This window comes from Ictalurus furcatus, chromosome 7 (assembly GCF_023375685.1).
Source record: "Ictalurus furcatus strain D&B chromosome 7, Billie_1.0, whole genome shotgun sequence".
NCBI lineage: Eukaryota > Metazoa > Chordata > Actinopteri > Siluriformes > Ictaluridae > Ictalurus > Ictalurus furcatus.
In genome coordinates, this window is record NC_071261.1 from 3,801,469 (window position 1) to 3,826,786 (window position 25,318).

The 25,318-nt window shown below is 46.8% G+C and overlaps 1 protein-coding gene across 7 annotated transcripts; it reads left to right on the forward strand.

The window, feature by feature from the left end:
* Positions 1 to 3,546: 3,546 nt before the first annotated feature.
* LOC128609486 (myb-like protein X) lies at positions 3,547 to 11,912 on the forward strand. Of its 7 annotated transcripts, none has more exons than XM_053627961.1 (3): positions 3,652 to 4,110; positions 4,820 to 4,916; positions 6,345 to 11,893. In XM_053627961.1, exon 3 carries the CDS (start codon positions 10,433 to 10,435, stop codon positions 11,891 to 11,893), a length of 1,461 nt encoding a protein of 486 aa, XP_053483936.1. In that variant the 5' UTR covers positions 3,652 to 4,110; positions 4,820 to 4,916; positions 6,345 to 10,432. The 7 variants fall into 7 exon arrangements, with proteins under 7 accessions (XP_053483940.1, XP_053483936.1, XP_053483938.1 ...); XM_053627963.1 differs by having other exon boundaries at positions 3,652 to 3,839; XM_053627965.1 differs by lacking the exons at positions 3,652 to 4,110; positions 4,820 to 4,916 and adding an exon at positions 3,547 to 3,559.
* Positions 11,913 to 25,318: the final 13,406 nt, after the last annotated feature.

Here is a 25,318-nt window from a genome sequence, read left to right on the forward strand (position 1 = left end):
AGTTTCTATAATAAAACATTAATACTTTAATTATTATACAACAGTATATCTTCTGGAGCAGTCCCATGTAAGCAGAATACAAAGTTGATCATGTTGTATTATAAAATTCTCAGTCTCAATACTGGATTCTGATTGGTTGGAAGGTGGTGCGATCAAAACTACTGAACAGGTAGTTCCAGAGAGCTTCATAGACAGACAGTGACAGTGTCTTCCCAAAATCAGTGACATCTTTATATACGTGTGTGTGTGTGTGTGTGTGTGTGTGTGTGGTAGGATATGTGAATTAATCTATTGGTTTTGCTCGGGGTATGGCTTCGGCAGACCAATAAAGGCACGGATTACGAATCTGAGAGCACCGGATTACGAATACCTGACACTAGGGGGCTCTGTAGGTTCGTTTTCCCACACAATCACTTTACTATTGATGGGGTGTATGTTGTGGCTTTGTCCTATTGTCTCCATACTATAGTGGCTATACTTTTCATTTTATTTACTGTTAACAATAATTCTGGTTCTGTTTAGGAGCTGTTTAACTGCCTCTATTCTGACTGAGTGAACATTTCCCACTCTGATCAACACTGGGCTTTAAAGCAGTTGTGGTGTTTTGCTTTTCTCAGCAGTGTGATTTAAACAGTGAGAAAGAGACAGGAGGTGCTAAACTGATTTTGTACTGCTGATCCATCATTTTACATTCCCAGGCTAAACAAAGAAAAAAATAATATTTACACAATGGTGAAAAGAAAAATGAATATATATATATATATATATATATATATATATATATATATATATATATATATATATATATATATATATATCCATCCATCCATCCATCTTCTACCGCTTACTCCTTTTCAGGGTCGCGGGGAACCTGGAGTGCCAGTCCATCGCAGGGCATATATATATATATATATATATATATATATATATATATATATATATATATATATATATATATATATATTATACACACACATATAATATATACATACATATCTATCTATATCTATCGATCTATCTATATATATATATATATATATATATATATATATATATATATATATATATATATATATATATATAAAATACTAATTATATAATAATAATTTTATAATTAGACTGGATTGTTTTTTTCAAAAAAGTTCTCAATATTACCACTTTTGACAACACTACTCTACTCTCACATCTAACTCCACATGAACCAGCAAACTAACCCCCGCATGTAGTGATGGCCAGTTCTTGAAAGAATCGTTCTTTTGAGCTGGTTCTCAAGAAGTAATCAGTCAAGCCGGTTCACTGAATCGAACTTTAATTCTGGTTTGATGATGAAGACACAGCTGGAGTAGCACGCTCTGCACCATGTTCAACTCAAAAAGAACCGAATGAACAGGTTCATCTAACTGTCGAAGTTTGCGGAGGATTACTGAGGACCCGCTATGTGCTGTGATGTTAATGGCAGTAGTGGAATGAAACATTTATAAACTGACAGATCTTTGTTTCTGTTATTTTTGAATTATTTAAAAATATGTGCAAACTAAGGTCTTGAGAATTTGAAGTAGGCATTTTACTCTACAACGTTCCTATTAAACCTAAATATATTTGTTTTCCAGTTGTGAACTTGTGATTACATTTGTCATTAGACTTAATGGATGCTGTTCAATGATGCTTCACTTTATGCATCGACACCAACATAGTAGCCTATAATGACGATCCAGTGTGTCTGCCACGAGCCTGAGACCCAGTTCGAAATGAACAAGTTGGAGACTACACTAGGTCAAATCAAACCTACAGGCAGAGTTGATTTTTCATTATATTCGACTCAAAAAGTACCGTATGAGCCGGTTCAACTAACTGTTGAAGTTTGCAGAGGATTCAGACGAGTGAGTTGCTGACACTATGCACATGACTTGAACGAACCTGATGGAAAATGTAAGTTGTTTTTTTTAAAATAACAAACAAAACATACTGGAAATATGCTTATGACTAGTTACATTAAATACATTCTTCTTAAAATATGGAAAAACCTTTCTATCTAAGTTGAAGCTAAATCGTGGAGTCTATAAGACTAGTTTATTCTTTCCTTATACTTTAGACACGTAGAACATATCCATATTTGTTTATCAATGTCTGTAATGTGTGCTGTAGGTGTAAAACTTTAATGTAGGAAACTTGTCCAAGATGTACGCTACTCAATATTGGTCTGTCGAATCTGATATGAAGGATCAGCGAATGAAACTGTGACCACAAACACCATTAACTTAAGTGAATAAAAGGCAATAATCAGCAATATGCATTCACACAAATGAGTTCATTTGAAGGTTTTGTTGTGGATAAAAATGACATGAAATAAACATGAGGGAGACCTAGTATTAGTAATATGTAATTTTATTGAAAATTCACAGGACTGGTGGGTGCGTAATCTTGAGGAGAGCGGTAGGGGGAAGAAAATGGGGTGCGTCCTGGGGACATGGGATAGTCAGCAAGGGTGAAATAAGGAGAACACTGAGAGTACGGCGGACTGACAGGTGAGAAGAGGGAAGAATGGTCAGAGCCCAGATCAGAGAAGGTGACATCATCCTCTGACTGAAAGCTGGAGGGAGGGTCAGGCGGAAGGTCTGTCTGTGTAGAGGCATCAATACACACATTCACGGGGTGGATTCTGTATCTGAGAAGGGGGGGAACCCTGCATTTCCATTTCCAGAGGGGGTGCTGCGAAGAACGTTAAGTAGCACCATGATGTCAGCAGTGAGATGCGCGAGCTGATAGTGAGTGTTCAGATCCAAATCCAGCCCCTCCAGTAAAGGAGAGAAGGAAAAATGACGACGGGCACCTAGACACACAGAAGCGGTATTAGGCGGATATTGACAAACTGGATTCACACTTTAAGATCTTTAAGAGTAACACACTATGGTTTATTAGTCACAGAGAAATATAAGAGCTGAGGAGTGCAGGCTGAGAAACACACACACTCTCGTACAGTCAAGGGCAGGCGTGCAGACATAACACCCACACACACACACACACACTCTCTCTCTGTCTCTCTCTCTCTCTCTCACACACACACACACACATAACATTATAACTTTATAAGAATAATAAAAAGGAGTATTAAGATATTATAACGGTAATATAAAGAGTAGTAGGATTTGTAGGATATTAGAAGGATAATATAATGATATTATGAAGTAGGGAGTACAGTAAACTATTTGCAAGCAGTATAACCATATATAAAATAGAGATATAGAGCAAATATGAAAGTAAATTATAAACCAGAAATACAGAAAAATGTAAAAGAAACTTACTCATAATTCAGATGGTGAAGATTCTTGTCTCGCGAGGAAGGGTCAGGCGTGGTGTAGACGGGGGCCTTAATTTTAAGAGAAACCATGAGGAGCAATTTATAAGGGTAGCTGAGTCAAGCTGCCCCCGCGAGATAAAAGTGAGACCAAGGTCTCTCTAAATTGTTTTCTCTCTCTCCCACTTTCAATCCTAATGGTAGTCAGAAAGTCCTCTTTCAAAACATAATGGTAGTCAGAAAGTCCTCGTTCAAAACATAATGGTAAATTTGATAAGCCTCTTTTTAAACATCATGGTAATGTAGATGAGCTCTTTTTTAACCCTATTGGTATTGATATCATAGTCTTTCTAAGATATATTGGTTATTTACTGTGTAAATACAGTATAAATACTGGAGCTTGAGCTCCAGGTGTCAGATCTCTTCTGAGAATTCTCATCGGTGTGGATCTCGTGTGGTGGAATGGAACCAATAAATCCGGACCCTTGCTTCTTCTCACTCACGGCTGGTGTCTTTTTTTCTATCTCCAACTGGGTTCACAGATGTGAGTATTTGTTTCTATGTTGAATTTTAAGTGTCTTTGGGTAATAGGCTAAATTTGGGCCAGCATTTGGCACCCCAGATGGGACTGGGTTAAGATCTATATGTCTGTAATCTCTCCCGTGGGACTTCATTCCGTGTAGGAAGAAGGCATTGCAGATGCCTGTTATTTCAAAGCTCTGTCTTAGTGGTCTGTTGTTACGATTGGGAAGCCACCGGGGTGGGAAGAAAGACTAAAGTTGGTCTCCAAAAGAACCTTGAGTGAGTGAGAAGAGGTAAGAGAAGTGTGAACCGATTGTAATTGTGTAAGGGCTATGAATAAGGTTCATAAGACTGTTTAATGAAATTGTATGTGTTCTGTGAGTGAAAGTCCTGCAATACCACTGGTTAAAAATTCCAGGGCTGGATAGGAAGCAGGTGGATATGAGGCCTCAAACCCCAGATACCGGCTACTAGAGGTGGCGGCTGCATTGGTGGGGGACCCCTAATACCGCTGGATTGAGTCCAGGTCTGGATAGAGAGGGGTATAAATCCTGGGCCCAGGTCCGGGTCACGCAACTTAGGGAACGGACCCAGCGTGCCCGGTGTATGAATGTGTAATAACAAATGTGTGTGCTTATAATATGAGTGTGGTGTGAGAGCGTGCATGCATGTGCGATAAGCTCTGAAACTTAGTGTTGGAGACAGGGAAAAATGTATTCATTAGTGCTCTGAACATGAGCTCCATACATAAGGAGATAAGTGTGTTGGATAAGCTTTGAAAATTAGTTTTGGAGAAAGTTGCATTTAATTTATATGACTGTAAGCTTCATACATACGGAGCTGGTGTGAAGGTGCTTTATACTCTGAGACCACACTTGTGTGTATGTAATAAAATAAATATGTGTAATAGTGTGTGAATATAATATGGTGTATGTGAGCTTGCAGGCATTGTTGATAAAAAGGAGTGTGTGTGTGTGTTCCTATCTGTTCTTATCTGCGCAGGCAGGCCTGCCGTCTGTGTGGAAGAAAGAAAAAAAAGGAAAAAGAACAATACTGTGTGTGTGTGCTCTTCAGATTGAGCTGGGTAACACAGAACATTGTGAGATATTTTTGCTTTTTTTGAATGTTTTGAATCTGGTACAGACTTTCTGTGAGTCGGGTGTGACTGTGTGTATTATAATTACTTTGGTATCAATAACTGCTGTGTGAGTGTTTTAAAAATTGGGGAGCATGCAAGAACATTGTAAATATTTTAGACATCTGTCAGACTGTCCATTGTGTAAATAAGAACTTGTAGACCTGTAATATATAACAACATATTCCCAGACTGTGTGATCCAGGGAAAAAAGGAAAATTGAAGGTGGGTGGGGGGGAGTGTGCATTTTCAGGCCATTGTTGAGAAATGAGTGAGTCAGTCCATTGGGACCTTTCATTTATATTCCATAAATTATGAATATGTTGTTTAGTTAAATGACAAATAATAATAATATAATTTTCCCCTGTTGTATTCTGCTGGCTCAAATTTAGCCTATTACCCAAAAACACTTAAAATGCAACATAGAAGCCAATACTCACATCTACCTCTGAGCCCAGTTGGAGATAGAAAAAAAGACACCAGCCGTGAGTGAGAAGAAGCAAGGGTCCAGCTTTATTGGTTCCGTTCCACCACACGAGATCCACACCTATGAGAATTCTCAGAAGTGATCTGATCCCCTGAGCTTAAGCTCCAGTATTTATACTGTATTTACACAGTAAATAACCCATATGTTTCAAGAAGACTATGATATCAATACCAATAGGGTTAAAAAAGAGCTCATCTACCTTACTATTATGTTAAAAAAAAAAGGCTATTCCACTTACCAATAGCTCAAAAACCAGGGCGTTTCAACTTACACATAGAATCAAAACCAGGGGTTTTCAATTACCCATAGAATCAAAAGTGGAGAGACAAAACAATCTAGAGTCTTACTATTATCTCGCGGGGGGGGGGGGGGGGGGGGGGCAGCTTGACACAGCTGCCCTTATAAATGGTTCTCTCTTAAAATTAAGGCCTTCCTTGCGAGACAAGAATCTTCACCATATTTTTCTGTATTTCTAGTTTATAATTTATTTTTATATTTGCTCTATATCTCTATTTTATATATAGTTATACTGCTTGAAAAACGGTTTACTGTATTTCCTACTTCATAATATCATTATATTACCCTTCTACTGTTCTGCATATCCTGCTATTCTGTATTTTATAAAGAGTTTTTCTATTATTATAAGATATTGTAATGTCTTGTACTATCTTAATACTCCTTTTCATTATTCTTATAAAGTTATTTATGTGTGTGTGCTTTATGTCTACATGCCCGTCCTTGACTGTGCGAGAGTGAGTATGAGTGTGTGTGTGTGTGTCAGTACTCCTCAGCTCTTATACTTCTTTTTGACTCTTCGACTAGTAAACCATAGTGTAGTACTCTTAAAGTTTAAAGTGTAAATCCAGTTTGTCAATATCCGCCTAAAACCGCTTCTGTGTGTCTAGGTGCCCATCGTCAGTCCTTCCTCTCCCCTTTACTGGATCTGGATCTGGATCTGGACACTCATTATCAGCTTGTGCATCTCACTGCTGATATCATGGTGCTACTTAACTATCTTCGCAGCACCCCCTCTAGAAATGGAAATGCGGGGTTCCCCCCCCCGATACAGAATCTGCCCCGTGAACGTGTGTGTTGACGCCTCTACACAGCCAGAACCCCCCTCCAGCTTTCAGTCTGAGGGAGATGTCCTCTTCTCTGATCCGAGCCCCGACCATTCGTCCCTCTTCTCACCTACCAGTCCGCCCCACTCTCAGTGGTCCCCTCACTTCACCTTTGCTGATTTTCCCATGTCCCCAGGACGCACCCCATTTTCTTCCCCCTCCCGCTCTCCTCCAGACTACGCACCCACCCGTCCCATGAATTACCAATAAAATTACATTTTACTCATACTAAGTCTCCCTCATGTTTATTTCATGTCATTTTTATCCACAACAATTCCTTCCCGAAAAAAACTTATGATAAATGAAAAAGTACAGGCCCCAAAATTGGGTAAAATTGAATAGGTGTTGTAAATATTATGTCTAAGAACAGTGTAAACATGTAAGAACTGCCGGATTGCCCGTTGTGTGAGGCTGTGTGAATTACCTAAATTTAAACTTAAGAATCATAAGATTAATTGAATCGTCATATGAAATGCATTGATATGTATGTACTCTGAGTATATGTGAGTCCCTAGGGCAGCTGGACCGAGTACGGACGGGAGGGGATAAACAGGCATAAATCGGTACGAGATAGGCTAAGCAGGCCGGAACAGCAGGACAAGGTAGGAGGAAAACATTTGGCTGTGAGGGATAACGTAGGGGATTTAGGGGGGGCATGTACAAAAGACTCTAAGGGCTGAGAGGTGTGAGACACGACCTGCAGTAGAGTTATGGCCGAATGTAAGAAAGGGATGAGCCCGATAGAGAGGGTGATAAGCAAACACTGTACAGATGAGAAAGACATTAGGCATTATTGTAAAAAATGGAGTGAGAAGACTAGTGGTGAGTGGAAATGGCCCGAGGAAGGTACTCTTGATGAACAGCTATGCCAGATAATGAAAGAGAGATTAGCTGTATGGAATGAACAGAAAAAAGTCTTGAGAGTGAGGGAGAAAGGTGTGAAGACAGAGAAGATAGTGAACTGGTTTGTGAACGCAGGGAAGGAGGAGAAGGAGAAGTATAGACGGCAGAGAGAACGAGCAGAGGCGGTGGTACGGAAGAAAGAAGAAAGGGAAGCAAGCCTAGAAAAAAAGATAAAAGAGGCTATTCAGAAAGAACGGGCCGAGGCCCCGCCCCCATATAACCCTCAGTACCGCCCTCCAGTGAGACCTGTCAGAAGTGCCCCACCTGCCGGGCTCTACATGATGCAAGACCTGGAGGACAGAGAAGATGAATGGAAGGAAACCGAGGTGGACATTCAGGGAACATTCAGCGGATACCAAAGAATGAGGCATCGCATGCGGGAGGATGGAGAACCTACCAAAATGGAAGAAGGAGCTGCCGGATACAAGGATAGAACCCCGGTCGAGAGCGAAAGCCCACGGCTGGACCTCCCACATGTAGGCAACAAAGAGAGGGACAGGGAACTACAGGAGTACATGAAAAACTGGACCCACACTCCGGGGTGGCCGGAGCACGGGGAGATTCCCACCAGCACTAGCACCCCGAGGCCAGGGTCACAGCCGATGGTGCACAAGCAAAGAGACAAGAAACTGGAGGAAATACAGGACCAGGAGGAGCATAGGACCAGTGAAAATCAAGAAGGTCGTAGGAGTGAGAGAGGGCACGAGGGTGAAAACAGAGCTCCACACACCAGAGGAGGAGAAAAAGGGGAGCCGAGAGACAATGTGGGGCGGGTGGTCCGTATACAGGGGGATGTGGTGCGCTCCCCATATGCTATCGAGGACGATAAGGAATTGGAGGGCAGGATTCGACGGCTGGAGGACGGGATATTGGGAGAATCAAAATCACAGAGGTCGAGAAGAGCACTGAACCAGACAGTGGGAAAACATGTGAAGAGCCTGAGTAAGGACTCAAAGGGCCTAATATACCACCAGCAGAAGAAGAAGCAAGTGAGTTCAGACATGGATCTGGACGAACAAGGGGGGACTGAGAGCGAGGGGACCGAAACAGACGACGAAGGAAAAGTTGAACAGGACGTCAGTGAGGAGGAGGACTCAAGGGCCACCCCCCGTTGGAGGCACTGCTGAAATATGGGACGCAGTGAGGAGCATGTTTCCGGCTAAGATGGACCCTGGGAAGCTCGTAAATATAAAACTGAAAGACGAAGAAAACGTGATAACCTTCATACAAGAGTTTCAAGACAAATGGAGGGATGAAACGGGTGCCAAATGGGATGATTCAGTGGCAAGTGTGGGACTGTTCAAACTGCTGTTGAAGAAGGCTCTCCCTGGGGAGGTGCAGCAGAAGTTAGAGGAAGTGGTGAGGCTCAACGCAATGGAATGGGCTTCATTTCTGGCACATGTGACCCATCACGTGGAGCAACACAGAAAGCTGAAAAAAGAAGCTAAAGATGCCACTGAGGGAAAGAAGGTTCACAGCTCCCCCTCACCTGTAAGGCAATTCAAACTATGGGCTTCTCAGGAAAAATACAGACCTTACGATTCACCGAGCCTCAAGAACTAACTCTGGATGGCGTGACAATACAAGCACCCCTGTTATATTCGCCAGGAGCGCCTGTTAACCTACTGGGATGTGATGCCCTGTGTAAGCTGGGAGCTCAGATACAGTGCGAGGCGACTGGGATTTGGGTGACATTCCCTAAATCAATATCCACACAATTCCTACTGTTGCACGAACCACCTAGCACCGCCCGTAATGTGAGGATGGTATACTGGTTGGAGATGTCCGATCCATCTAAGTCGGAACTCTGGCACAGATACGCAGAATGGAAACCATGGTTACAGTACATGCGGCCTGATTGCACAGAGGTGGAGGCCCCTTTACATTGCACTGTTAAATATGATGATGGTGGACGAGACCAGGAATATGCTCAGCTTTGGGAAGACATGGAACAGGGACAAGTAATGGACATTAAAACCATGGATATAATAAGTGGCCCACAGGGAGTGGCAGCTATGATCAAGCTCCCAGAGGGAATCACAAACTGGTATCAGCTGGAAAGGACGGCGCCCCATGTCACACTCATGGTCACCAAAGGCCTTGGACCGGAAGATGTAGGGCCAATGATAAGGCAGGCGAAAGAAGTAAAAGAGTGGAAACCAACTACCAATCCGTCTTTGCACAAATTGCCTGATGGAAAGTTCGTGCGAATCTCAGTAACGGCGGTTGACACCGCCGTGGCCACTAGTGTCTGCATATGCGCGAGCACGGACCGAAGTGGTTTGCAAATGGCAGTTAAGGCAGTAAAAGATCAGGACAATGAGGAAATACTGAAAACTGTTCCAGAATAGCTATGGACAAAACATCCGACAGACGTAGGGCTTGTTAAATCCGCCGACCTAGCTTGGAATAAGGTAAAAGAGAATGCACGGTTGCCCTAGCAGAAACAGTATCCGTTGTCAGCGCAAGCTAGAGAAGGCATACGGCCCTCAATACACGGATTGGTAGAGGCCGGAGTGCTAATCTCCACGCGAAGTCAGTGCAATACCCCCATTTTTCCAGTTAGAAAAAATGACTCAGAGAAGTGGAGGCTAGTACGTGATTTGCGTGCTATTAATCAAATCGTGATACCTGAAACACCAGTAGAGCCAGACCCACACACCCTATTGTTGAACATTCCAGAAGGGACCAAATGGTATACTGTCATAGACTTATGCTCAGCATTTTTTAGCGTGCCACTGCACCCAGACTCACAGCATTTGTTTGCTTTCACGTATGAAGGGCAGCAGTACACATACACTAGACTTCCGCAGGGTTACTGTGAAAGCCCATCCATATTTAATCAGGTACTGGCTCAAGACCTCTCAGCCCTGGAGTGCCATAGCACCATCTTGCAGTATGTTGACGACCTTTTGATTTGTAGTGCGTCCAAAGAACAATGCCAGCACGACTCACTAAAGGTCCTAAGAATGTTGGCCGAAAATGGCCACAAAGTGAGTAAAGAAAAGTTGCAATTTTGCAGACAAAAAGTGGAATACCTAGGTCGTGTGTTAGAGGGAGAAAGCCGTACTATAGCGCCAAAGCATGTAGAGGCCATACGCAAGGCCCCACAGCCAACCACCGTACGGCAGATGTTGGCGTTTCTAGGAATGGCAGGGTTCAGTCGCCCATGGATATGTGAGTTCGCGCTAAGGGTTCAACCATTACGGGACATGATTAAGGCAGCAGACCAATCACAGCCAAATTCCCCCCTTGTCTGGACTCCTGAAGCTCTAGCCGCAATCGCAGATATTAAAATGGCCTTAATGACCGCTCCCGCATTGGCTAACCCAGACTATAGCAAACCGTTTCACCTCTATATATCTGAAAGAAAGGGGTACGCTTCGGCCGTCTTAACTCAACAGCAACAAGGCATGGGGAAACAGGCCATCGCCTATTACAGCACGGCTCTCAATATCGTAGAAAAGGGGATGCCACCCTGTTATCGTTCTTTGGCAGCGGCCGCATTTGCATATCAGAAAGCGTCCTCAATCACCATGGGGCACCCAGTTACATTATATACGACCCATGCACTGCATGTGCTCCTAACGAGTCAGACCTTTGTGATAACGAACTCCCGTCAAACGGGGTATGACTCCATTCTGTCAGCCCCGGAGCTCACTATAGAACGGTGCACCACGGTGAATCCGGCCGATAAACTGGTAACCCCGATAGATGGTGTATCCCATGAGTGTGTAGCGGAATCAGAGAAATTTTTGAAAGCGCGTTCGGATTTGGAGAACTGCCCTATTGATAATGCTAAGCATACGTATTTTGTGGACAGTTCCTGTTATTGTACCGATACGGGCAATAAGGCTGGGTTGGCAGTAGTAGAAGCACGACGAAACCCGGCGACGTTTGAGGTGGTGATGAGTGTTCCCCTTCCCCAACCCTGCTCGGCCCAGCTAGCTGAACTACGGGCGTTGACAGCTGCATGTAAGTTGGGCTGTAATAACAGTTGCACTGTGTATACGGACTCGGCCTATGCTCATGGAGTCTGCCATGTGTTTGGACCAATCTGGGCTCAAAGGGGATTCCAGCGGGCAGATGGGTCCGCCGTGACCCACGGGGAAGCGATTTCAGATTTACTATTTGCTATGACATTGCCCACAAAATTAGCTGTAGTGAAATGCAGGGCACATAAGACTGATGATTCCTTTATCACTAAAGGGAACGCACTGGCGGATGAGGCAGCAAAGAAAGCTGCCGTAGGGCCTACGCAGATGATGGCCCTAACTCAGCCCGGGGAGAGTCAGCTGCGGTATCCACAGGAAGACAATGTGGCCCACTTAGTGGAGCTGCAAAACACCGCAGGGGTGGCTGAAATATCGGCGTGGATAAAACGGGGGGGGCGAATAAAGAGGCGGGTACTGGATTGTGGCGCAGCATAGAAGGGTTGTGTATAGCCCCAGCCTGTTACCTCCCGCTCTTGATCAAAGAAGCCCATGGTTTGGATCATGCCCATAGGACCGAAACTATCCAAAAAATCCGTCAGGAATGGTGGTCCCCATTTCTGGCCAGTATGGTGGACTATGCGTTGAAAAGATGTGATGTGTGCATCAAGAACAATGTGCGAAAGAACTTTACTGCCCCTTTAGGACATATTCCCCCGCCGACGGGACCTTTCCGGCATATAATGATGTATTATGTAGACATGGGAGCAGACAACCGGAAAGAAGGGAAGCGCTACATTCTAGTAATAGTAGACCGCTTCAGCAGGTGGGTGGAGGCAACTGTGACTTCCAAGGAGGACGCGATGGCCGCGGCTAAATTTTTATGTCGCGAGGTCATGCTAGGGAGGCCCTTATATAACCTCAGGTGTTTGCAGGTGTTCATGATTAGAACTCTGGCGAACTCGAGCGCGGGTATGACTGGGAAGTGTAGTCCTCCTCCGCCACGTCCCTGGGCGGCACTACACTTTGTGAGCTGCCGCGCCAATTTCGCCGTGTCGTAACAGAGCCCCCCCCCAAAGGGCTCACTCCGGGAGCTGAAGTTCCCCGAGGCCCCCCCCCTCCGGGGGGCCGGTTTGTCTGGATGAGCCGCATGGAAGTCCTTACGCAGGCCTGCGTCCAGAATGTCTCGGGCTGGGACCCAGCACTGTTCCTCTGGTCCATACCCCTCCCAGACCACCAGATACTGAAGTCCCCCTCTCCTCCATCTGGAGTCTAAAAGGTGGCTGGGTAGGCTGGGCGGCCTTCTATCACCAACGGTTCCGGTGGGGAATCCTCCGTCACTGCTGTGGCCAAGGGGCCTGAGATCACAGGTTTGAGAAGTGAGACGTGGAAAGACGGGGCGATGCGATTGTGTCTCGGAAGGTCCAGACGATATGTGACTTCATTAATTTGCCTCAGTATTCGGAAGGGCCCGATATACTTTGGTTGAAGCTTTGTGCCTGTGAGGGGTCTCAGATCTCTTGTGGAGAGCCACACCCGGTCCCCGGGTCGATAATTAGGGTGAGCCCTCCGGTGCCGGTCGGCCTTTCGTTTAGCGACGTGGGACGCCTGCACCAGCTGTTGATGGGCACGCTCCCAGACCTGTTCACTTCGGCGGAACCACTCATCCACTGCTGGCGAGTCCGTGTGAGACGCGTTCCAGGGGAATAATGGCAGTTGGTAACCCAAGACACACTGGAACGGGGTGAGCTGGGTGGCGGAATGCCGTAGTGAGTTCTGGGTGTATTCCGCCCATGGAAGGTACTGACTCCAGTCCCCTGGGTTGGCAGAGCAGTAAGTCCGAAGGAACCGTATGACTTCCTGGTTGGCCCGTTCTACCTGTCCGTTGGCCTGGGGGTGGTAGCTGGACGTGAGATTAATGGCGACCCCCATCTTCCTCATAAAGCTGGCCCAAACCTGCGATGTGAACTGTGGCCCCCTATCAGTCACAATCTCCTCGGGGATGCCAAAGTAGCAAAAGACGTGTTGAAACAGGAGTTCCACTGTGGTGAAGGCAGATGGGATGGCTGGTAATGGAATTAAGCGCAGGGACTTCGAGAACCGATCTACGACCACCAGTATTGCGGAGTTCCCCTGCGACTTTGGCAAGTCGGTTATGAAATCGAGGGCCAGATGGGACCACGGACATTCAGGTATGGGTAAGGGCACCAAAATCCCAGCCGGGAGCGCACGTGGGCCTTTGGACTGAGCGCAAGAGGAACACGAGGATACGATGCGCTGAACCTCTCTGGGCATGTTGGGCCACCAGTACTTCTCGGCCAGCAGTTGGTAAGTGCGGCGGGCCCCCGTGTGGCCCGTGGCCAAAGTCGTGTGGGCCCAGGTGATGAGTTCGAGATGGTACCGCTTAGGCACGAACTGTTTGTCGGGAGGACAGGCTGCTGGGATTCTTGCGCTGGGAATATGGGCTAAGTTCTGTGCTAGGGGCCACTCCAGAGCACCCACTATGCAGGAGGGAGGCATAATGTAACTCTCTTGCTCCGTCGGCCGCTCTGGGGCATAAATGCGAGACAGGGCATCGGCCTTTGTATTCTTTGAACCAGGTCGGTAAGACAGGGTGAACTGGAACCTGGAGAAGAATAAGGACCAGCGGGCTTGGCGAGGAGTGAGCCATTTGGCGGTTCGTAGATATTCCAAATTCTTATGGTCCGTGAAGATAACAAATGGATGTACTGCCCCCTCCAACCAGTGTCTCCACTCTTCTAGGGCCAGCTTGATGGCCAGAAGTTCACGGTTCCCCACATCATAGTTGCGCTCTGCTGGCGACAACTTGCGGGAAAAAAAAGCCACGGGGTGTAACTTGGGACTCTCGCCAAACCTTTGCGATAGAATTGCTCCCACTCCCACCTCCGACGCGTCGACCTCCACGACAAACGGCCTGGAGGGATCCGGGTGCCTGAGAATGGGAGCCGTGGTGAAAGCCCACTTAAGTCTCTCCAGAGCCTCCTGGGCAACTGGGGTCCACAGCAGTCGCCTGGGCTTACCTCTCAGGAGCGACGTCAGGGGTTGCGCTACTTTACTGAAGTCTCTAATGAATCTTCGGTAAAAATTTGCAAAGCCAAGGAAACGCTGCAACTCCCTGACGGTTCGCGGAGTGGGCCACTCCACGACCACCTGAATCTTACGCTGGTCCATGGCGACCCCCCTTGGGCTAATGACATACCCCAAGAAAGAGATTGTGTGCTGGTGGAATTCGCACTTCTCGGCCTTTACGTACAGCTGGTACTGCAGGAGGCGTTGCAGTACGTGCCGGACATGCTGGACATGTTCCACCAGGGAGGTCGAATAAATCAGGATGTCGTCTATGTAGGCGATGACATACCTTCCTAGCATGTCCCTCAGAGCGTCGTTGATCAGGTTCTGGAACACAGAGGGGGCGTTAGTGAGCCCATATGGCATGACCAGGTACTCATAATGTCCAGAGGTGGCGCTGAAGGCAGTTTTCCACTCGTCCCCCTCCCTAATACGAATTAAGTTATAAGCGCTGCGGAGGTCCAGCTTAGTGAAGAGGGTGGCGGACCGTAACTGTTCCAAGGCTGAGGCGACGAGAGGCAGCAGATATCGGTACTTAACGGTCACTTGGTTAAGGGCCCGATAATCAATGCATGGTCGGAGGCCCCCTCCTTTCTTCTCCACAAAGAAGAACCCGGCAGACACAGGGGATGTGGACGGTCGGATGTACCCCTGCCGGAGAGCCTCCTGAATGTACTCCTCCATGGCCTGCTGCTCCGCTTGGGAGAGCGGGTAAACACGGCCCCAAGGTAGGCTGGCCCCGGGGAGGAGGTCAATGGCACAGTCGTAGGGCCTGTGAGGTGGGAGACAACTGGCCCTCTCCTTGCTGAACACCTCATGGAGGTCATGGTACTCGGGGGGAATTTTAACTGAGGCAGGCGACAGGGGACTCTCCACAGTGAGTGGCCAAAGGGACCGTGGGGCCCCTCAAACAATTCTGCAAGCAATATGGGGACCATTGGGTGAGTTGCTTGTCAGTCCAGGAGATTTGGGGGTTGTGCAGTTCCAGCCAGGGGAGTCCGAGTATAACAGGGTGTCTGGTGGAGACCGTGAGGTAAAGGACCAGAGTTTAGTGGTGAAGGGCGCTAACTTGAAGGCAGACAGGGTGTGTGCTGTGAGATATTACGCCTCCCCCTATAGGCGACCCATCAATGGATTGGAGCTCACGAGGACGGAGGAGGGGACGTATGGAAAGGCCGAGCTCCGGCGTCGTCTTCTCATCTATGAAGTTCTCCGTTGCTCCGGAGTCGATGAGTGCTGAAAGAACAAAAGAACGGCCTGAATGTTCTATCACGACAGGTACAGAAAATACGTGAGACATACAAGACTGGTTAGGACTCACCCGGGCATGACAAGGTGGATTGTCAGTGCGCCTCCCGTTCCCTCGGCGCCTCCTGTGCGGGCATTGGTGGACGACGTGGGTGTCCTCACCGCAGTAGAAGCACCGGAACTCATCGCGTCTTCTCTCCCTCTCCTCCTCGCGGGACCGTGCCCCTCCGAGCTGCATGGGTTCGCTTGCTGCGCCCGGCTCAGCTGGCAGTAAACCGTGCGGTATGGGACGGTTGGTACGGCGCAGACGATCCAGCCTTATGGTCAGATCCACGAGGTCATCAAAAGTTAGCTGTTCACCCCGACAGGCCAACTCATGCAGTAACTCCGGATCGAGGCCACGGCGGAACGCGGTCTTAAGGGCTGGTTCGTTCCAGCCACTTCGGGCAGCGATAGTGCGAAACTCTAGCGCATACTCTCTTGCAGTACAAGAGCCCTGTTTGAGTTGCATGAGCTCATCACCAGTCTCCCAGCCATCAGGAGAATGATCAAAGGGGCGTTGGAACCGGGCAAGGAAGTCATCTAATGAGGGTCTGACACCACCTCCTCGCTCCCACTCAGCCGTGGCCCACGCCAAGGCTGTTCCGGAGAGTAATTCCATAAAATGGGTCAACTTACGGACCTCAGGCATCTCTGGGTGACTCTCGAAGAACAGCGCACATTGTAACATGAAGCCCTTGCATCGTGTGTGAACAGCCGGCGCTGGAATGTGCGCAGCTGGTGTCGGCTGAACATGCGCAGGTCAGCGGTGGTGACGCGAGGGCCGGGGGCGTGGCGTTGGTGGATGCGGAAACGCTCAGTCGCGAGACTTCGGCACGCAACGCGGATATCTCATCCCGGTACACCGCTAGCGCGCGGTTTTGTTCCAGGATGACACGTTCCCAATCCGAGGTGCCCGCTGCCTCCATAGTACGGCGAAGTATTCTGTTACGCAGCGTAGACGGAGACAAGCGCGGGCGAGTGGAGAGATGGTGTGTGACTGAACACAGAACGAGAATCGAATCGGGACAGAGTAGGTAAGCTGTATATCAGGGACGTAGGCAAATTCATAGTGAGAGACGAGCGTGAAGTCGAGCACCAGGGAAAACACTTATAATGAAATCGGCTTGATAAAACGAACAGAGACGAGGCTGCTGAGCAGGTACTTTGCAAGCGACTAATGCTAGGGAGGCCCTTATATAACCTCAGGTGTTTGCAGGTGTTTGTGATTAGAACTCTGGCGAACTCGAGCGCGGGTATGACTGGGAAGTGTAGTCCTCCTCCGCCACATCCCTGGGCGGCACTACACTTTGTGAACTGCCACACCGATTTCGCCATGTCGTAACAATATCATCCTCGATCCCAGGGCATGGTGGAACGGGTGAACGGTACCCTACTAAGTAAACTGGCAAAAATATGCGAGAGCTCTCGCCTAAACTGGGTCCAAGCCTTACCACTGGCATTGATGAAGATGCGTTCACAGACCAATCGTATGACGCACTTGACTCCTCATGAAATGCTTACTGGGCGCCCAATGCCCATGGCATTCACCCGAGGTCCATACACAGGGCTGTCTTTGGCACAAGTGGAGGACGAAATGCAGGATTATGTGCGAACCCTCACCCAAATCCATAGACATTTGTATTCACAGGTTCGTGAGGCAGTCCATGGAGAGAACGCGGTACGGGAGGACGTGCGTCTAGTGGCACCCGGGGACCAGGTATACATTCGTATCTTCAAGAGGAAGAGTCCCCTCACGGGACGCCGGGAAGGACCCTTCACCGTGGTCACTGCAACCCCCACGGCTGTGAAAGTTGAGGGGAGGAATTACTGGTATCACTTGAACCACTGCAGCTGCGCCGAACCAGGTAAGGGACCGCTACTGCAAGACACTACCGACAAACAACCGTCGACCTCAGGCCTAGTCAGTACAAGGCAGCCCACTGAGGCAGTGGTGTTCACCGATAGTGACAGTGATTCGGATGCATAACTGAGCCCTGGGCACTCGAGCCCAGACTAAGCGGCGGGCTGTGGAAAAACTAGATAAACTGTCTCAGTCTGATGCCAGTAGCCCAAACGGCCCTCTGCTTCTCTCCACTCCTTACTATGATATGGACCTTGTTCTCTTGCCCTGAGTAGAAGTGACGGGTGTCGTAGCTACCGGCCCGCAGGAATTTGTAACCCCATCGGAGGAGGATTTTCTGTCTACGCTTGCCACTCTCTGTCAGGACCTTGACGACCCCGCTTTGCCTCTGAGCCTAATTGACTTGGATACGCTGCAGTCCCTTGAAGCACAGTTGAGCTTACCTGGGCTTACTGCTGAGCTTCAGTCTCCGCATGAATCCTTGCACACTCCCCTACCACCAGTTCTGGAGGGGACCGGTGGCACGAGCTCCGCAGAATAGTGGCGCATATGGGGGTAGGGTGATTTTTGCAGCAGGGCTAATAGCATTCTTTTTCTTTTTCTATGACCCGATGTTCAAAAGGACTATTCATACCTTCAATAATGCCCTGGATTCCTATAACACCTTTCGCCCACGATTGGTTGCTACTTCCCGAACAGCCCCCTATCCCCGTATTAGACATGTTCGATCCTGGACTGCCCCTGGCTTAAATGTGGGTTCACGTAGCTCTATGTGCACGTTAGCTCTCCTTAGACTCGCCCATGAAGAGTCCCTGATTGGCAGAAGTCCCCATTTGGCCTCATTCACTTTCTCCCGAGCTTGATCAGCGGAGATTCGCGTGGGACATCTTAGAATTACTGGTATGGCACGGACGAGTAGGTGCTCCTTTGAGCTGCCCACTATTGGCCCCCTGTGACTACCGTTCCTTTGCTCGACTACGGCGTGTTCTTACCATGATAGTACAGGTTCACCTTTCACATCCCGGGCTCTCCACCCCCTCCTCATTGCCCCGATGGCAACTCCTATCGCACATAAATTAATGAAATTACAACGCTATTCAATCTCCACCGATAACACCTCGCTTACGGAGGAGCAGAGTAACATGTATCTGGCATGGATGGTCCATACTGCTCGATCTGTGACGGATCGCTCGTGTCTCGTATGTCATGATCGTAGCCTCACCCCCCATTTTATGCTGCCTATGGGGAACCTCACGGAATGCCTCACCACCCCCTATTCTGTTGATTTTTTGTGTCCTAGTGTGTGCCTTCTTGGGGCCCTTTCTGCTGACTTTGGCCCATCGTGGATGTAAAATGCAAGCTCCTCATGCCTGTTTCACCCTGTTTCCACTCAAGTGTCGACTTTTGTCAGCATCCAACCGTCTCTGCCCTTGTTCTTTCCCATTTGCCTCTGCTCCTCTGTTGGCGTGTATCCTGTGGGAAACGTGTCTGCTCGATGTAATGTCTCCCTGTTCGCTAATGATTTGCAAATTGAGACCCTTTCTGTCTGTGATTCATCCCCATGCACCCCCAGTGTGACAATTCCCCTACCTGATCTTAGTGTTGGTACTGTTCCCCTTGCGGATGTTTTCTGGTTTTGTGGGGGCCAACGTGTACGCCAGACTTTGCCTGCGGAATGGCAGGGGTGCTGCGTCCCGGTTAGGTTGGATGGTAAGACCCGTGTTTTGTTGGTGGCTGACCAACCGTGATCCAGCCGGTCCCGTTCACGCCGCGACGTGGCCCTGTGGACTCAGTATGTCCGTGACGCTGGTGCAGTGAGCTATTCTGACTGGGCCACTGATGAGACCATCCATCTTGACTTTGGGGGCACCCCCGTTGGCGTTCCTGCTCGCTACAGAGCCATGGAGGCTGTTGGCAGTGGTGTAACATCTATTTTGCTCCCGGCCGTGCAGATCACTCGCAACGTGGCGTGGATTAATTACATTTGGTACAACGAGCAACGCTTCATTAACTACTCGGTGAGTGCTTTCGGACTGGTCCGTGATCAGCTCCATGCCACCTCCCTTATGGCTGCTCAGAACCGTTTTGTCCTGGACTAGATGCATGCCCCTGAAGAGGGTGTCTATGCAATGATTGGTCCCGAGTGCTGTGCTGCGATCCCTTTGCACACTGGTTCTGAGGGTGCTCTCTCCAAGGTCCTGGGTCAACTACAGGCCCTCCAAGCGGAGCAAGCAGCTAACTCTAGCTTTGGGTCTAGTCTCCGCCTCCCGCCGTGGCTCTCCTGGTTTCTTTCTGGAGATTGGACTGCTGCCCTGAACCGCTTGGGAGTGCCCCTGCTTGCCCTCCTTCTCCTTGTGGGTCTGGTGGCCTGCTGTGTGATCCCCTGCGCACGACGGATGGTGATGTCCTCTGCCTCCTTTTCTGGCCAGTACATTGTTAAGGGTGAGGTGTTACCGCCTCAACGGGGGGTGGTGATCGAGACCATGCGAAGGGAGACAATGAGCAGAGACAGCAGCAACACCAGCGAGACTTGGGGGGTCTACGAGGACATGAGACGGGACATGAGCCAGGACTGATGAGGACAGCGCAAGGGAGCGCAAGGACCCGTTTGTACAAGGTAGTGGCCAACTGGGCCTATCCGAGAAAAACGGGACCTATTGGTGTTTTGTATGTGTTCATCTGTGTTGCAGATCTACTGAACCCTGAGGGGTGAGAAGAAGATGTGATGATCCATACCCTGGGTGTAAGTGCTAGCCTAACCTCTCCCCAAAGGGTGGTTCTCTACAGTACGTAAAGTGCTTGAGCCGAAGACAACCGGAATACATAGAGATACTGCCGATAGAGACTGTCATGTCGATTGTTATAAAATGTTGTGATATGTGATATGTGATATGATATGTGATGGGGTATGATCTGTGATGTGCAACAAAGTGTGACGTAATCAGGCACGAGAAAAGTATAATGGTGCTGTTGAGCACATAGTGCTGGCAGGGTGGGAATTTTTCCTCATAGGAGGTTTTTTCGCCCACCCCTGACTGCGAAGGATTGGGGTTTGTTTTATGGGGGGAAGCAAGACTCTGCAGGTCCCGACAAATACAAAACTGTGGGCTGACAGGCCTAGTTGAGAAAGATAGGGACGTGTAGATCCAATCAAGTAGTTACTGTAGTGGCCACTCATACTTAGTCTAGCGATGGCAGTAGTAGTAGTAATAAATGATTTGGGGAACTCAGTTAATCACACTTATAATCGATGTAGGCAAACAAACATATAATCAAGGTAGTTAGATTCGAAATAACATATATATATATATATATATATAGTTGAAAGGAGAATGTTAAGGGTTAAGAGTTATGGCTAGGTACATCTACATGGGTCCGGCGCAAAGTAGACGTGACGTAGGGGGTCCTAAGGCCCATTCTCCAGCTGCCAATCTACTATGAAGCCCCGGGGCGCACACCGCTAGCACGTCTCCCACCAGGTCTACAAACCCTCCTCAGCTCCTATCCTGATCAGTGTAGCATAGAAGTGGTTACTGTAAGGGACCCATTTGATTACAAGGATGAGCGAAGGAATTATGGCTTCGTTAGAGTAATCCTCCGACAGCTAGCGAGGGACGGCCATGGGGTGCGGCAGAACCAGTTTCTCCACAGATACCTGCTTAAATAAGGTAGTTTATGAGGCTTTATAGCCTCAGATGGGGGAATGTTGTGGATAAAAATGACATGAAATAAACATGAGGGAGACCTAGTATGAGTAATATGTAATTTTATTGAAAATTCACAGGACTGGTGGGTGCGTAATCTTGAGGAGAGCGGTAGGGGGAAGAAAATGGGGTGCGTCCTGGGGACGTGGGATAGTCAGCAAGGGTGAAATAAGGAGAACACTGAGAGTACAGCGGATTGACAGGAGAGAAGAGGGAAGAATGGTCAGAGCCCAGATCAGAGAAGGTGACACCATCCTCAGACTGAAAGCTGGAGGGAGGGTCAGGCAGAGGGTCTGTCTGTGTAGAGGCGTCAATACACACATTCACGGGGTGGATTCTGTATCTGAGAGGGGGGGAACCCCGCATTTCCATTTCCAGAGGGGGTACTGTTAAGAACGTTAAGTAGCACCATGATGTCAGCAGTGAGATGCGCGAGCTGATAGTGAGTGTTCAGATCCAAATCCAGCCCCTCCAGTAAAGGAGAGAAGGAAAAATGATGACGGGCACCTAGACACACAGAAGCGGTATTAGGCGGATATTGACGAATTGGATTCACACTTTAAGATCTTTAAGAGTAACAGACTATGGTTTATTAGTCACAGAGCAATATAAGAGCTGAGAAGTGCAGGCTGAGAAACACACACACTCTCGTACAGTCAAGGGCAGGCGTGCAGACATAACACCCACACACACACACACTCTCTCTGTCTCTCTCTCTCTCTCTCTCTCTCTCCCACACACACACATAACATTATAACTTTATAAGAATAATAAAAAGGAGTATTAAGATATTATAAGGGTAATATAAAGAGTAGTAGGATATGTAGGATATTAGAAGGAAATATAATGATATTATGAAGTAGGGAGTACAGTAAACCATTTGCAAGCGGTATAACCATATATAAAATAGAGATATAGAGCAAATATGAAAGTAAATTATAAACCAGAAATAAAGAAAAATGTCAAAGAAACTTACTCATAATTCAGATGGTGAAGATTCTTGTCTCGCGAGGAAGGGTCAGGCGTGGTGTAGACGGGGGCCATAATTTTAAGAGAAAACCATGAGGAGCCATTTATAAGGGTAGCTGAGACCAAGGTCTCTCTAAATTGTTTTGTCTCTCTCCCACTTTCAATCCTAATGGTAGTCAGAAAGTCCTCTTTCAAAACATAATGGTAGTCAGAAAATCCTCGTTCAAAACATAATGGTAAATTTGATAAGCCTCTTTTTAAACATCATGGTAATGTAGATGAGCTCTTTTTGAACCCTATTGGTATTGATATCATAGTCTTTCTAAGATATATTGGTTATTTACTGTGTAAATACAGTATAAATACTGGAGCTTGAGCTCCAGGTGTAAGATCACTTCTGAGAATTCTCATCGGTGTGGATCTCGTGTGGTGGAACGGAACCGATAAATCTGGACCCTTGCTTCTTCTCACTCACGGCTGGTGTCTTTTTTTCTATCTCCAGCTGGGTTCACAGATGTGAGTATTTGCTTCTATGTTGAATTTTAAGTGTCTTTGGGTAATAGGCTAAATTTGGGCCAGCAGTTTCATTGATACAACATGACACTGAGTTGTTAGAAAAGGAATATGTAGTTACGCCATTGCTTGACGACGTAAAGGAACCGATGAACCGGTTCATTGAAACAAACCCTCAGAAAGAACCGGTTCGCGAAATGAATCGGACTTTCCATCAGCGCCCGCATGTAGGGTAGTGGCCCGCTTATAAAGCTGAAGCTCCGCCCATTTGGCATGAGCCATGATAAAGAATAAATATCAGGTAAGTATGAATTATTTCTATGGGTGGTTACAGGTCTGACACTAGCTCTGTGCTCGCTCGTGTTCCTTAGGTTTCAGTATTAGGCCCTTTACTTTTTCATATTTATTTGTCTCCACTTGGGCATTTGCTGCGATCACTCGGCCTCCATTATCACTTTTATGCTGACGAAAGCCAAATCTACATTCACTCAAAATCTGGTGAAAACCTTGATGACTGTTTTCTTTCTGATTGTATTTCTGAGATAAAAACGTGGATGAATAATAATTTTCTGTACCTGAATGTCAGTAAAACCAAAGTTATGCTTATAGGTTCCCGTCAGCAAATTCTCAAAGCTGGTCCACTGTCTTTATTTGTTGATGGCTCTGTTCTAGAGACTCAAAGTAAAATGAGGAACCTTGGAGTAATTTTTGATACCGGCCTTACATTTGATTCTTTTGTACAGAGCACTGTTGAGCATCCTTTTTTCACCTCAGAAATATAGCAAGACTGCACCCTATGCTAAACTTCTCTGTAGCTGAAAAACTGATAAACTCATTTGTTGTCACTCGGCTGGATTACCGTCAGAGTTTCTAAATCCACAATCAATAAACTCCAATATGTTCAAAACTCTGCTGTGAGGATCCCGACTGGGACCAGGAAATACAATCATATTACTCCTGTTCTGGAGTCCTTGCACTGGCTCCCGGTCAGGTTCCGTGTTGATTTTAAAATTATGATGCTGACATACAAAGCATTACATGGTTTGGCTCTTCATTACTTGTCTGCTTTATTAATTCCTTACACCCCAAATCACAGACTGCGCTCCTCACAATGTAATCTGTTAACTGTTCCACAAACCTGCTTAAAATCTATGGGTGACGGGGCTTTTTCTGTCTATGTTCCTTCCCTTTGGAACTCTCTTCCTTTCGAACTTAGGGAAGCCCAGACCTTTGGCATTTTTAAAGCTCAACTTAAGACTTACTTTTTAAACTTGCATTTGACTGCTGATGTCTACTTTTTCATTATTATTATTATTATTATTATTATTATTATTAAATTTTATTTATTTCATTTTTTTCTGTGTACTTCTTATTGTGCGTACAGCGCTTTGAGAAGCTGCTTTTAAAGGCACTCTATCAAAGTTTATTATTATTATTATTATTATTATGAATACAACAACCTCACACATAAAAATAAGTATACATCATCATTAACATATAATATGATCATAATGTGAACATACACACATATTAATCACCTTCCTCATGTTCATTTCAATAAAAGTCCCCCTTTTCCCCCAGACACATAAACACTGGTGCAGAAATAGGACAGGAGTTTATCTCCTCCCTCTTGTTGTAGTCTCGGCGGACTGGACCCGGAAGACGGACGCGGACAATCTACAGCACAAAGACAGACTATACAAATATACAGACACGTAAATAAAGATGTTCTGTTTTAAACTTATCTGGTGTGTGTAGTGTGATTATTGGGGATGTGGATCAGCAGGGAGAAGTAATATGTGATAAAAACCTGTGTGTGTGTGTGTGTGTGTGTGTGAAATGGAGCTGTAGCGCAGACCCACGTGTGCAGTCTAGACAATGTCTAAACTACTGCGTGTGTGGGGAGATGATGTGAAGTTAACTAGATGGGCGGAGTGTGAGTGCTGTCTTGTCTTCTGTCACACAAACTTCTATGGGAGGTCCAGATGACTTGTAATGAATAATGAAATAAGAAAAAGAGAATATAATATTATTGTGAATGAAGCAGCTTCACACAGATATAAACCAGTCAAGTTCATTTCACCAAATACTGTAATAAATAAAAGGGTTAGATCAGGGGTGCCCAATACGTCCGGTCGATCGCAAAGGAAGTGCTGGTAGATCCCCATTCAAAAAAAATAGATGTTAGCGATGATGTAGAGGGCAGCCAGTCTGAGATCTCGTCTTTTCTCTCACCATGCGTGTGCGATCAAACGCGCCAGCGCTAAAGGCTATCGAGCGAAATCACTGAGTTAACTTTCCAATTTATTCCTATTGAAGAAAGGGTACAAAATGAGTGAGTTAGCGGGATCAAGCAAGAAACCGAAGACTTATCACTTCCATGCGGAATGGGAGGATGATTTTTTTTCACGATGTCATATTCGAAGTGCGTTTGTCTGATCTGCCAAGCTACCATTGCTATTCCGAAAAAGGGAAATGTGGAGCGGCACTTTAGGA

What these genes read in the sequence shown, in the direction of transcription:
- LOC128609486 (XM_053627965.1), top strand. Translation starts at nt 10,433, where the DNA reads ATGTTGGCCGAAAATGGCCACAAAGTGAGTAAAGAAAAGTTGCAATTT.